Below are 12,354 nucleotides of genomic sequence, written 5' to 3'. Positions count from 1 at the left end.
CCTCGTCGCTCACCCCCACCTACCGCCCCTCGTCTCCCCCACCTACCCCGTCGCGCCTCTCTCCCTCCCCTCCCGTCACTCACTCCCTCCCCTGGAGCTGCCCGCTCGAGCGCCCCCTCTCCCCATTCCCACCTCGCCCCCAGGACGAGGGGAACAACTCCCTTGTCAGCCCCCTCGTTGCTCACCCCCACCTACCGCCCCTCGTCTCCCCCACCTGCGCCCGTCGCTCCTCTCCCCCGCGCCTCCCGTTCCCCGTCACCCCTGCCTCCACCTCCCCAGAGCCTCCCTCTCGGCCCCCTTCTCCCTGCCTCCCGCCGTCACCCCACCCCATCCCCGCGTCGGGCCGCATCGGGGGCTGCACCAACGCCCTTGGCCGGGACCATCCTCCACGCCGGTCGACCCTCTCCTGCCGGAACCGCCACAGCGTCGGCGCCCTCCGACGTCCCCACTGGCCTCCTCATCATCTCCTCCACCAGCTTCCTCACCCTTCCCAACCGGCTTCCCCAAGCCTCGCCGCCCCGATCCCCGACAACGCCGGTGAGCTTCGGGCCCCGGCCACCCTCTCCTCCTTACCCCCATTCCGATTCCGTTCCGGCGAACACCGCCGCGTTCCGGCGCCGTTGAGGTCTTCTAGGTGGAGGTGGAGGTGGAGTTTGCCTCCGCCTCTCTCTCTGTTGAGAGAGAGGAACAAGGAAGAGAGAGTTAGCACAGAGATGTGAGAGAGAAAAGAAAATAAGAAAAAAAAAAGATAATGTATATGTGTATGTATGTATTAGTGTATGTATGTATGTATGTATTGCGTATGTATGCATGTATGTAGAAAAAAAAAGGCGTAAAATATAAATATATATATGTGTGTGTGTTTTTATTAATAAAATAAATAAATAAATAAATAGATATATTATTTAGTTAATTAGTTAATTAATTAAATAGATAATTAGATAATTTGTTAATTAGATAATTAAATTATCCTATTAGAGTATGACACGTGGGTCCCCCATTAAATTAATCTGATTAATTAATAATTAAATCTTAATTAATAAGTTGTGTCAATCACACATAGGACCCACTGGTCAGTTGACCAGTCAATTGCTGATGTGAGCATGACATCATTGCTGATGTCATAATAACATTTAATTAAATTAGTTAAATCTGTTTTTAATTCTTAAATATTAATGAAAATTTAAAAATTAATATAAAATAATATGTAAGTCGGATCAAAATATTTTTAACATGAAAGTTGATCAGCAGAATGAGACGAACCCGGATACGCGGTCCATCCGTCTGTCACGCGTCCCTAGCATAGCAAACGTGGAACTTTTCCATCGTTTTCAGTCTGACCGGTAGTAGCCAAAGACCCGGAAAATATCATGTGATATTTTCCCGACCCGTCTATGACGGGTGTTATTGCGTTAGCTCATGCCTAGCATGCATATTGTCATGTCATGCTTAGTGTTGCACCGTTGCTATTATTTATTGTTTCTTCTCCCTCTTCTTACCGGTAGACCCCGAGACTGACGCTGCTGTCGGGTACATCTATGACCCTGCCGACTAGCCCTTTGTCGCGGAGCAACAAGGCAAGCAAACCCCCTTGATCATTCCTATATCGCCTATTCTTTCTCCCTCATGCTTGCATTAGTATTTTTGCTACTGTTGTAGTTAGCTCCTATATCTGATGCATAGCCTAATTTTGATGAACTGCTACTTTCAGTATTGTACCTTTAAACTGTTTAGTATAGGTGGAGCAGTCATCCCCTCTGACCCCTTAATTCAGTTGCCTCGCTTATTTTTCGAATCTCGATCCCTGATCGACGAGCCAGACCCGGCACAGCACTTACACCCCCTTAGTTGTGCAACGCTACAGAGATAATATCGGGTACTGAGGGTGACACCTCGTGAAGTACTCCTGATGATATCTCTATAGTACAGCTAGTCGATCGTGGTTATCGAGGATGATTCCTCTTTCACCATTCCCGACGATGCCTCTGGCGTGCACCCCTCAAGTGTGGGACCCTTGAGGGTGATTCCTCTAGGTCCACCTTGACAGATACGTCGTTCGGAATCCAACGCGGGTAATACCTCGGATTCCCCCTGATGTTTCTACCACACATTTACTTGACCATGTTACTGGGATCTTTGTTGAATAGATGTTAGGCGGGTGGATTCCCGCGTGTTTGTGTTGATGATTTAATTAAAATGATAATGGATTTGGGTATTTGATCTGGGTTAGTCGGAGACCTTTCCGCACTAACCGGCTACGCGGGAAGAATTATGGGTACTCGACATCACGGTATCAGCCGAAGCTCTTCAGACGTCAGCGATGGAGCGGCGCGCGCTCGAGTGGTCCCGAGATGCATTGCTCTTGTATTAAGGGGTGCTAGGACTGACCTCGGCCGCCCACGCATCGTGCAGGAGCATGGAGGGCAAGTGGGCCCATGAACCCTTTCTGCTTAGGAGTTAGGTCGGCGGGCTGGCCACTCTGCTGAGCTTAGGTGGGGTTGCGACATGTCGATATTCTAAGGCCGGGCATGACCCAGAAAAGTGTGTCTGGCCAGAGTGTTATCGAGCGTGACGGTAAACTTGGTGCACCCCTGCAGGGATGAAAATTAACTATTCGGATAGCCGTGTCCACGGTTACAGGACGACTTGGAGTTGTGCCCTGATCTTATACAACTACAATTGTTACTTAACTGGAATTAGTTGCCCCGGGATTGCTTCCTCGCAGGGAGTCGAGGAAGGATCTTTGGGCGTGACCTCATGTTAATTTTGCTACAACAATATGACTATTAATTGTGTTACCTTGCTCTACTCTCGTCTATTGTTGCAAGACCCTAAAGATGCTAGTATTCGATAGGACTAGTCCTTCTCTCTATTCTTGCATTGTTGCACTCAGTCCACATATAAAACCCCTTCTTTGATACTGATGCATGCTTAGTATAGTTCTGATGTAAGACTTGTGAGTACTTTGGATGAGTACTCACCGTTGCTTTGCTCCCCCTTTGCCCCCTTGATCCGTTGCTGCGATCAGATGATGGAGCCCAGGAGATGGAGTATCCCGCTGACGAAGACTGCTACCCCGACAGTGCCAACTACTACGTGGAGTCCGCTGAAGACCAGGAGTAGTTAGGAGGTTCCCAGGCAGGAGGCCTCACCTCGTTCAATCGTTGTATATTTTGTGCTAGCCTTCTCTAAGGCACCCCATGTTTTATGTCTGTACTCGAATATTGTTGCTTCCACCGACTCGTGTGTTTATCGAGCTTCTGTATTCTAGCCCTCGAGGCCCCTGGCTTGTAATATGAAGCTGATATTATTTTATTTGTGTCTAGAGTTGTATTGTGATATCTTTCCGTGAGTCCTTGAGTTTGATCGTACACAATTGCATGTATGATTAGCGTACGATTAAATCGAGGGCGTCACACCTACTATATTGGCTTTCTAAACTTTTTGTCCATTTTGGCAATCGATTCCAATGAGGGAGGAGTTTAGAGATTTTAGTTTGGTGATGCTTAGAGGGTTTTTCTTTTATTGCTTAAGCATTTACATCTTGTACGCATGCATTATTGCTTTGTTTGTGTGCACTTGGTTATGCTTATTTCCTTATATAAACTATCTTGTACTGATTGTCATCAATTACCAAAATGGGGGAGATTGTTAGAGCATATTTCTCCATAAGTGGTTTTCGTAATTGATGACAATCCCTATGGACTAATGGTTGCCTTAAGTCATATTCGAAGGATTTTTCCATGGGCACTTCTTGAAGTCCATCTGTTGGTTTAAGGAGTTTATATGATGACCAAGGTGATATTCAAAGTATTATCAAAAGATTGGTCATAAAGACACAAGGTTGATCAAGACTAAGCAGAGAGTAAATCAAGATGATCAACACACAAAGCATACAAGATGTACCGAGAAGGATCAAGTGATCCCATGGTATGGTAAGCATTGTCCATAATGCTTTTGTATACTAAGCCATGTCTTTGTGAGAGTTCTATGTGGGGTTAGGTGTGTTTCCATGGGTTTGCGTCAAGAGGAAGATCTTATTCAACCTATGAAGGATGGCATCAAGTAGTGATCATCATCAAGACTGCGGTGTGCAAGTTCAAGTGGAGCATCACGAAGATATCATGCTTGAAGCTTGCCGTCCATTGTGGTGGCAATGGACTTCCAAGAATGTGCTAAAGTGTGGCTCACCCATAGTGAGTATGGGGGAGCAATCAAGAAAGGTGGTCCATCTTCAGGAAGCCAAGATCATCATCATCTAGCTCAAGAGGACTATGTGCAAGGTATAGGTTTGCCCTTGATAGGTTTTTCTATTGTAGGATAGTTTGTCGTACTGTCAAGGGGGCTGTCAAGTGAGTAGCTTGATCACATCGTTCGTCGAGAGCTCAAACCATTTGCATCCTTGCATCATATCTTGGTTCTTGTTTGGTGTTTCTCCTTGTGAGTTTTAGACATTGTGGTCATCTTCATGACAAGCTCGAGTTCATTGAAAACGGAGTCCATATGCATCTTCTATGATGTTTTCGATGTTGGAAGTTTTTGCCGGTTCTTCATTCATAGAGGTCTCACATCTCTATATCATTGGCATTTTCATAACTGCATGTTCATAAGACTTTATGTCGATGTTGGATAACTCTTGTCGTTGTGAATTCAACAAGATTGAGTTTGCTCGGTTCGGAGTTCGTATGCGAAAGTTATGGCAGTTTCAGTATCCAGTGGTAGTACCGCTCCTGCTGGGAGCGGTAGTACCGCCCCTGGAGTGGTAGTAATTTTTTACTACCGCTCCCGGGCGGTAGTACCGCCCGGAGCAGCGGTAGTACCGCTTCGGTCAGGCTGTGAGTGGGGGTAACGATTGTATTCTTTCCCCCACTATATAAAGGAGGTCTTCTTCCCCATTGGACCTCATCTATCTGTTGAGCTCGTGTTCTTCCCCCATTGTTGACCTTCTTAGAGCTTGCTAACTCTCAATTGCTCCAATGATTCTTGCCAGTTTTTGAGGAAAAAGAGAGAGGAGATCTAGATCCACATCTCCAGCAATCACTTTCTCCTCTATGTGAGGAGAACCCGTTGGATCTTGATCTTGGAGTTCTTTGTGAGCTCCTTGTTCTTCCTCTCATATTTCTCCATAGCTTTTTTTGTTGTGGAGGGATTTGAGTGTGAGGGACTTGACCACTTTGTGTGTTCTTGCCATTGTATTAGTTGCATCGGTTTGAGTTCTCCACGGTGATACATGGAAGTGACAAGTTGAGAAGCTTATTACCCTTGGATACTTGGTACCCCTAGAAGCTTGGTGGTGCCTCGGAGCTCAATCATTATGGTGTAAAGCTCCGGGCAAGCGTCGGGGTCTCCAATTAGGTTGTGGAGATTTCCCCCAGCATTTGTGGTCACTTCGAAGCCATATGCCATTGTGGTGAAGCTTCGTCGTGTTGTTGGGAGCCTCCAATTAAGTTGTGGAGATTGCCCCAACTTTGTTTGTACGGGTTCGGTGAGTGCCCTCAAGGGCCCCTTAGTGGAATCACGACATCTTGCATTGTGCGAGGGCGTGAGGAGATTACGACGGCCTTAGTGGCATCTTGGGGAGCATTGTGCCTCCAAACTGCTCCAAACGGAGATTAGCATCCTCAAGGGTGTGAACTTTGGGATAAATCGTCGACTCCGCGTGCCTCGGTCCTCTCTTACTCAAACCCTTTACTTGTGCACTTTACTTTGTGATAGTCATATTGTTTCTTGTCATATATCTTGCTATCACTTAGTTGTTTATCTTGCTTAGCATAAGTTGTTGGTGCACATAGGTGAACCTAGTTGTTTTAGGTGTTATGCTCGACAAATTAAACGTTAGTTTTGTTCCGCATTTGTTCAATCCTAAACCGTAATTATTTTAAAGCGTCTATTCACCCCCTCGCCCCCTCGCCCCCCCCCCCCCCCCCCGTCTAGGCGACATCCACGTCCTTTCAGCTGCGCCCATGGCCGTCGGCCGCTGCCCCATGGTCTGACGCCGACCTTACGTTGCGCCGTCCGCCGATGCTTCGGCTCGCCCCGCCTCGCCCTTGGTCAGCCCTCGCTTCTCTTTCCCTTTGCTTCCTCTTCCTCTCCTCTAACTTTTCAGCCATTCATCCCCTCTCTAGTTTTCTGCAACGCGACTGTTGTTTCAGGAGTTGGAGAAATTGTTTCTGCAACCCGTTTGTTGTTTCAGGAATTGTTTATGCAACACGATGTCGTTGCAGAAAGACGAAAGAAAATAATTCTGCAACGAAGCGATTGTTTCTGTAACTCGACCATCTTTTCAGAAATCACTGGTACCGGCTGCAGCCCCGCGTGTGTAGATTGGACTGTCATCGAGGTGCTAAACATCCGTCGATGAACGCGTAGCAGCCCCATATATATATATATATATATATATATATATATATATATGCGCCGTATAGGCTGCAATACATGCGATTTATATTCTCAAAATCTCTCTGGTCTACACACTTGTGGAACGGAACCTAGCGGCTCTCAACCCTATCCATTAAATCTACTACTTCCTCTGTGTCAAAATAAATGTGGTGATTTTAGTTGAGAGTCAGTCGGCCACTCCTGCGGTTAATTAATCAGAAGTGGCAAGGAAAAAAGGCGAGCGTGTATTCCATGCAAGTCTCCCCCTTGCCCGCCGGCTCGGACTTGAGCTTTTGGCTTGCTTGGGCGTGCCGGTCTCCCCCGGCCTCCTCCACCACACATCCTTCTCCGTCGGACCGCAACGCATGCAGCAGCAGCAGCAGCGGATAGGGCCGGCAACGCCGCGCGCCACGCAAGCAACACGCCCCGCCCAGGTGTCCGGATCGGCACGAGCGGCCGCGCGACGCCGACCCCGGCGCTTGTCGGCACCCGGCCTGCGCCGCGCCGCGCCACGCCGAAGGTTCCCGGGTGCGAGAAAGAAAGGAACAACAAGCACCATGATGGTTTGAAAAGAAGAGAAAGCCCGTATTTCTTGTCCCTCGATCGTTTTCCATTTGCGAGCGGGAGGAGCAGTTTCCGTTCGTCTGGAACTTTCCAAGCCGGTGCACCCGTCGCTTTCCGTCGGATCATCGTGTGCCGAGCTGTGACCAAATGGGGAGATGACCGGGAAGTCAGGAACGATGTGCCGGTGGTACTCTTGCTGGGCGACTGGAATTGGCGTTGGAGCTGGAGGAGGGAGGGGCCTCCTTCCTTCCAACCGCGGGCTCCACACTTGTGTTACCGTACAACTGTCCAACCCAGGTAGAGCCAAGCTTCGACACAAGGTAGAGTACGTACGGGGTATCGGACTCTCCCTTCCCTTAGCACGCAATCGCTCTACGGCCGGCCAGGGGGACTGTTCGAGCCTGCTCTTTTGTAATAACCTTGCTCATTAAGCAACGCCTAAATGATACGTAGGTCAACAATATGTGGAGTATCGTAACGTAGGTTCTGGCAAGGCAGCTGCCGACTCACCTACTCATGTTAGCAATTAATACAAGTTTTCCTTTGAAAGGGCAATTGATACTTTCTTCGTACCAAAATAAGTGTAGTTGATTTAATACAAAATTTATATTAATTTAATATAAAATTTACGTCACTTATTTTAAAACCGAAGAAGTACAACTTTGTAGTGCTCCATTTTAGCGTCGGTTTGAGATTATCTCCTACAGTTCAACCTCTTCTTTAGCTCATAAGTTGTTGAGTTGTTAACATGGACAAGAACCACATGAGGCAATAACGATAAGAGATGATAGCTACTACTTTGAGAGAACTTGCTGATGGGGCTTTTCTATAATCTGAGGCTTCATGTTAATCTGTTATACACACGCTTTGCTGATGGATCGATCTTAAAGAAAAGGAAGCATCCGAGCATTCTGATCACGACAGGTGTCTGCTTGGCGTCCCGGCTCGGACAAAAGAATCATGTAATGCTATCGCTGTGCAAACGAACGAAACGAACTACGTATCATCATCACCGTCATCTATCACCTCAGTCTAACGGCCAGGAGAGCCCCGAGCACGAGCAGCTTCACCGGCAGCAGGAACAGCCCCAGCAGCCGGGCGTGCTGCTGGACCTGCCTCGCCGTCTCCTTCCCTCCCCGCGCCACCGCGTCCGCCAGCTCGCCGCACCTCCCCCAGCCGCCAATGCCGGTGGCCAGCACGCCGTGCACCGCCAGCGGCCACCACAGGAGGAGCTGCCACCGCTCACGCTCCGCCTCCCGGAGGCGCCGCACCTCCTTGCGCACCACGCCGCGGACCGACCGCAGGTACGAGTTCACGTCGTGGTCGCGGTACACCGTGCCCTTGGGGCCGTAGGCGCCGCCGTCCTTGAGGATCTCCAACGGGTGTGGGGAGTTGAAGAAGGCCGACACGGCGGATTGGAGCAGTTTCAGGGAGATGCCTGCTGAATCGCCCAGGTAGTAGATGCCACTGTCCTGTGGGAGAAGGTGGTGGTGCGGGGAGAGCCTCTTGTCCGGCTGCAAGATGAGGACTTCCCCCATTGGGGCATACAAGAGTTTCTGCAGTGAATCACAGAGAAGGGATTACACCATTATTATTGCTTAAGACTTAATACTAGTAGTGTGATTGCTGGACATGCATTGAGGCTATGTATATTTTCAATGCTTATCCAGAAAAATGGCATCAGTCAATTGCTACTAGTTTTTAGAAGACACATGTTTTAGTCCTACATAATATACTTACATACAGTGAGAAAATCCAACAAAGAAGATATGGCAGATAATCCAACCGATGAATGTACTTATCTATTGTTTTCCATGTCAGAAATCAAACCTACCCTCATAAGTCCTTGCAACAACAAAATGGCTATCATGGACCTCGATTAGCTGGTAAAAGAAATATCTACCGCATAGGTTCGAAAAAACCAATTTACCATTTGTGTTGCAAAATAAAGAGGTCACCAGGCACGAGCGTACCTGGTTTGTAAGGCATGGGTGACTGCGGAAATTTCCATTGGCGAGCTTCAGAATGTTGGCGACGTGATCAGGATAATTGCACGAAAATACTCGAGGAACAATATCCCGATGCATTGTGATTGATTGCACATGACTCTTCGGCAACCCGAGTTTACGGAGTAAGTGGTCACCGCCACACATGATGCATGGGGCACCGAACGTTATTACAGGCAACAATGATGCAGCAGGTGCCTGTCCTCTCATCAGTAACATTAGATTCACAAGCAAAGCCAGACTCCCACCAAGAGAATGGCCAGTGAATCGCAATTCTGCGGATTTACCATAGTTTCTCAAGTGTGATCTGACATACGGCAGCATTTGGTGATACATCCCTTTGGCAGCTTCGTATATTCCCCTGTGGACAAGTACATCGAGTCCCTGGAGTGCATAAGATTTGCAGAGAGATTACATAAATGTGACAGCTGTTCCTTTCAACATCTAGTATAAATGCAAACGTTTAAATATCACTGAATTTGCTTGATGCGTCCATGATGCATAACTAAATGAAGCTACAGACGAAGTTAAAATGATTGAATATCGGGCATACCTCAAATTTGACTGGTTCAAATAGTAGATTGGCCTGCCAAGAAGCGATCGTCTCCGAGCCCTGCAAATAAAATAAGCAATATATGATCAAGCAAATTAAATGGCAGGATCAAGTAACATGCTGAAGACATGCACGGAGACATGAGATATCAGGGAGGAGTTGTACCTGAACTACGAAGTATCTTGTGCTGCCTTGATCATCATCGCAAATAAACCATTCAGAGGGACAGGATCTTGAAGAATTGAGATCATCTGCAACAGCTTGTCTTGTTTCTTCCTTGGCAGCAACCATGGAAGTTACTGAATTTGTTGTGGCCACAAATGAGGCTTCGTCCAAGGTTAAACCTTCACCATTCTCACCACTCACCATGGCCATGATGGTTGTTGGATCATTCTTGCCATTAGTCCTGGAACCAAAGGGATTGATGCCCATGGCCCGTGAATGTAAATATGAGGCAGCAGATGACATGACTTGGTATGCTCCAAAAGGGTTTATCGCCGGGCCGTTTCCTTCTTCCTCCTTGCTCCCCGACGCAGCATTCTTGACAACTCGAGGTTTTTCATCTGGAGATCCACCTTTCTCAGTGCTCTGATCCTGTTTCCTATCAGGATTAGCTCTGTCCTTCTCTTGCACTGATGTTGTCACAAACTGCAAGCTGTACCGGCGGAGACACTTTGGCTGACTTGGTCGAGGAGGAACCAAAAAATGCAGTGTTAGGAAAACTTAAATCGGGTACCAAAATTTTCTATCAAAATGCATTTAAATCAGATACAAGAACAATGAGGTAACTGGTGTAACTCATAAGTCATAATACATCATGAGCACGTCCAGAAGCAGCTTCAGCCAAGTGACACTCGATGGAAACGGAGGGAGAGATGGAGCAGAGTTTGCAGAATAGTAAAACAAGCACTTGACTGACCATCACCCAGAGAGAGGTACAGTAAAGGCCAAAATAGACTAAATCTAGCTTTGCATTCCTAAAAATACCACAGCCTGCTGTAATGTTCACGTATCATGAGGAGCGGGGTTGACCGCGGCTGTGATTGTTAAGCAGGGGACGTGCATGTATGTAACTGGCACAGCTGCAAGCAATGATCGTACCTGAATTTTGGGGATCATGTAGGCGATGTTGCAGAGGTAGGACATCCTGGAGTACTCCTTGGCGTCCTCGATGGACACCTTCCGGAGGAGCCTCGAGAAGGACGCGCGGTCGAACACCTCGCCATCGCCCTCGTCCGCCCCGACGGCGCAGCCTTCCTCCTCCTCTTCCCCGCCGCCGCCGCCGCACGACGCGCACCTCTCGGCCCCGGACACGTCCGGCGACTCGTCCTCCTGCCCTCCGCGACCGCCTCCCCCGCCGGCCCCGGCCGCCTCCGCGTCCGCCTGATCCGCCCACCTGGGTTGCACCCTCAGCATCTGCAGCACCCAGTTGCCCTGCCTCCGCTCCTCCGCGTCGGGCCTCGCCCCGGCCTCCTCGCCGCGCGGCCACATGCGCGGCATCGCGGCGCGCGTCTGCTGCTGCTGCTGCCGCTGCGCCGGCGGCGGCGCCACCGAGGGGGGCTGCGGCGGCGCGGCGGGCCGGACGCCGCCCAGAAACCTCAGCGCGTCCATGGCGTGCGCGCGCGCTCCCAAGCCCAAACCTCCCGCGTTCCCCTCCCCGACCCCCCTGGCTCCGAGGCGCGCGGCGGCTGAGCCCTCTGCGGCCGTGTCGCGGCGCACGAGTTAGTCGTTAGGAATAGCGTGGTTGGCGCAGGAGAGGCGGCAACGAACGAGAAAGAGATGGAGGCATGGGCGGGGGAGAGGTCCTATATATGTGGAGCGCGGTGTGGAGGGGGTCGTGGAGCCATGGAGGTCGGAGGAGAGATGGGATTGTTTGTGGGGAAAGGAGACGGGGGAGATGGGATGGGAGGGAAGGAAAAATCTCTTCGCTTGCGTGCTCCCGCTAGCCGATCTCTTTGGCAGCTTGCGGCGGTGTTGTTTTCGTTTGAATTTGTAGGCGTTTTTCCCACTGTTTCCTTCTATCCATCTACCGTGGATGCACGCACCGCTCCGCTGGATTTTTGGATGTTTGAATCGTTCTATATATATATATATATATATATATATATATATATACACACACATATATATATATGCATATATATATATATATGAATGATGACTTGAAGATAAATCTTTACTAATAAAAGCACGAGAGGGCAGATCCAACTCGTAATCTCAAACGTCTAATCATTTAATCAACGATCTAGATACGTTATTAACGAAACTAACCAGACTTCGTTAGCACTAATTGTCCACCCACGACAAAAACGCAGTTAACCGCCCCCCCCCCCCCCCCCCGACGCGACGCCTCCTCGCCGCTCGCCGCTACGACCCCTGCACCCTGCACCCCGCCCCCCGCGACCCCTCCCCCCCCCCCCCCGCCCCCCCCTGGGCGCCCCTCCCGCCGCGACGCCTAGCTACTGTTATTAAACTGCTGAGGGTTTAGGGTTGGTGTTGATTGGCGAGGTGCGTGTGCGTGTGCAGATTCCTGGCTGTGTCGCCATGGACGGTGTGGAGACCTAGGTCATGGACGACGGAGGGACGCCGCCGCTGGGTGAGTCTCTTGGTTCTTTTCTTTTCGTCGTCGGTTGGTGTAAATGTGCTGCTGACCTTATGTTTGCGGCGGCTGTGGGTAGGGTCTCCGGTTAGCTCCGACGACACGACCCAGAGCGGGGGCGAGGAGGATGGCAACGGTCTGCGATTAGGGTCTCCAGTTAGCTCCGGCGACACGACGCAGAGCGGGGGCGAGGAGGATGGCTGCATGCTGTATGGAGAGACGCAGCCGCTGGACGAGGACGACGAGGAGACCGA

The 12,354-nt window shown here is 49.7% G+C and overlaps 1 protein-coding gene across 1 annotated transcript; it reads right to left on the bottom strand.

Moving 5' to 3' along the window:
- Positions 1 to 7,740: 7,740 nt before the first annotated feature.
- LOC123443386 (phospholipase A1 PLIP2, chloroplastic-like) lies at positions 7,741 to 11,112 on the bottom strand. The gene is made up of 5 exons (XM_045119735.1): positions 10,603 to 11,112; positions 9,667 to 10,179; positions 9,502 to 9,561; positions 8,916 to 9,332; positions 7,741 to 8,498 (listed from the first exon to the last, which is right to left on the bottom strand). Exons 1-5 carry the CDS (start codon positions 11,110 to 11,112, stop codon positions 7,965 to 7,967), a joined length of 2,034 nt encoding a protein of 677 aa, XP_044975670.1. The 3' UTR covers positions 7,741 to 7,964.
- Between the last annotated feature and the right edge of the window lie 1,242 nt (positions 11,113 to 12,354).

This window comes from Hordeum vulgare, chromosome 3H, assembly GCF_904849725.1.
Source record: "Hordeum vulgare subsp. vulgare chromosome 3H, MorexV3_pseudomolecules_assembly, whole genome shotgun sequence".
In the NCBI taxonomy this organism is placed as follows: domain Eukaryota; kingdom Viridiplantae; phylum Streptophyta; class Magnoliopsida; order Poales; family Poaceae; genus Hordeum; species Hordeum vulgare.
This window is presented reverse-complemented; position numbering and strand designations above follow the sequence as displayed.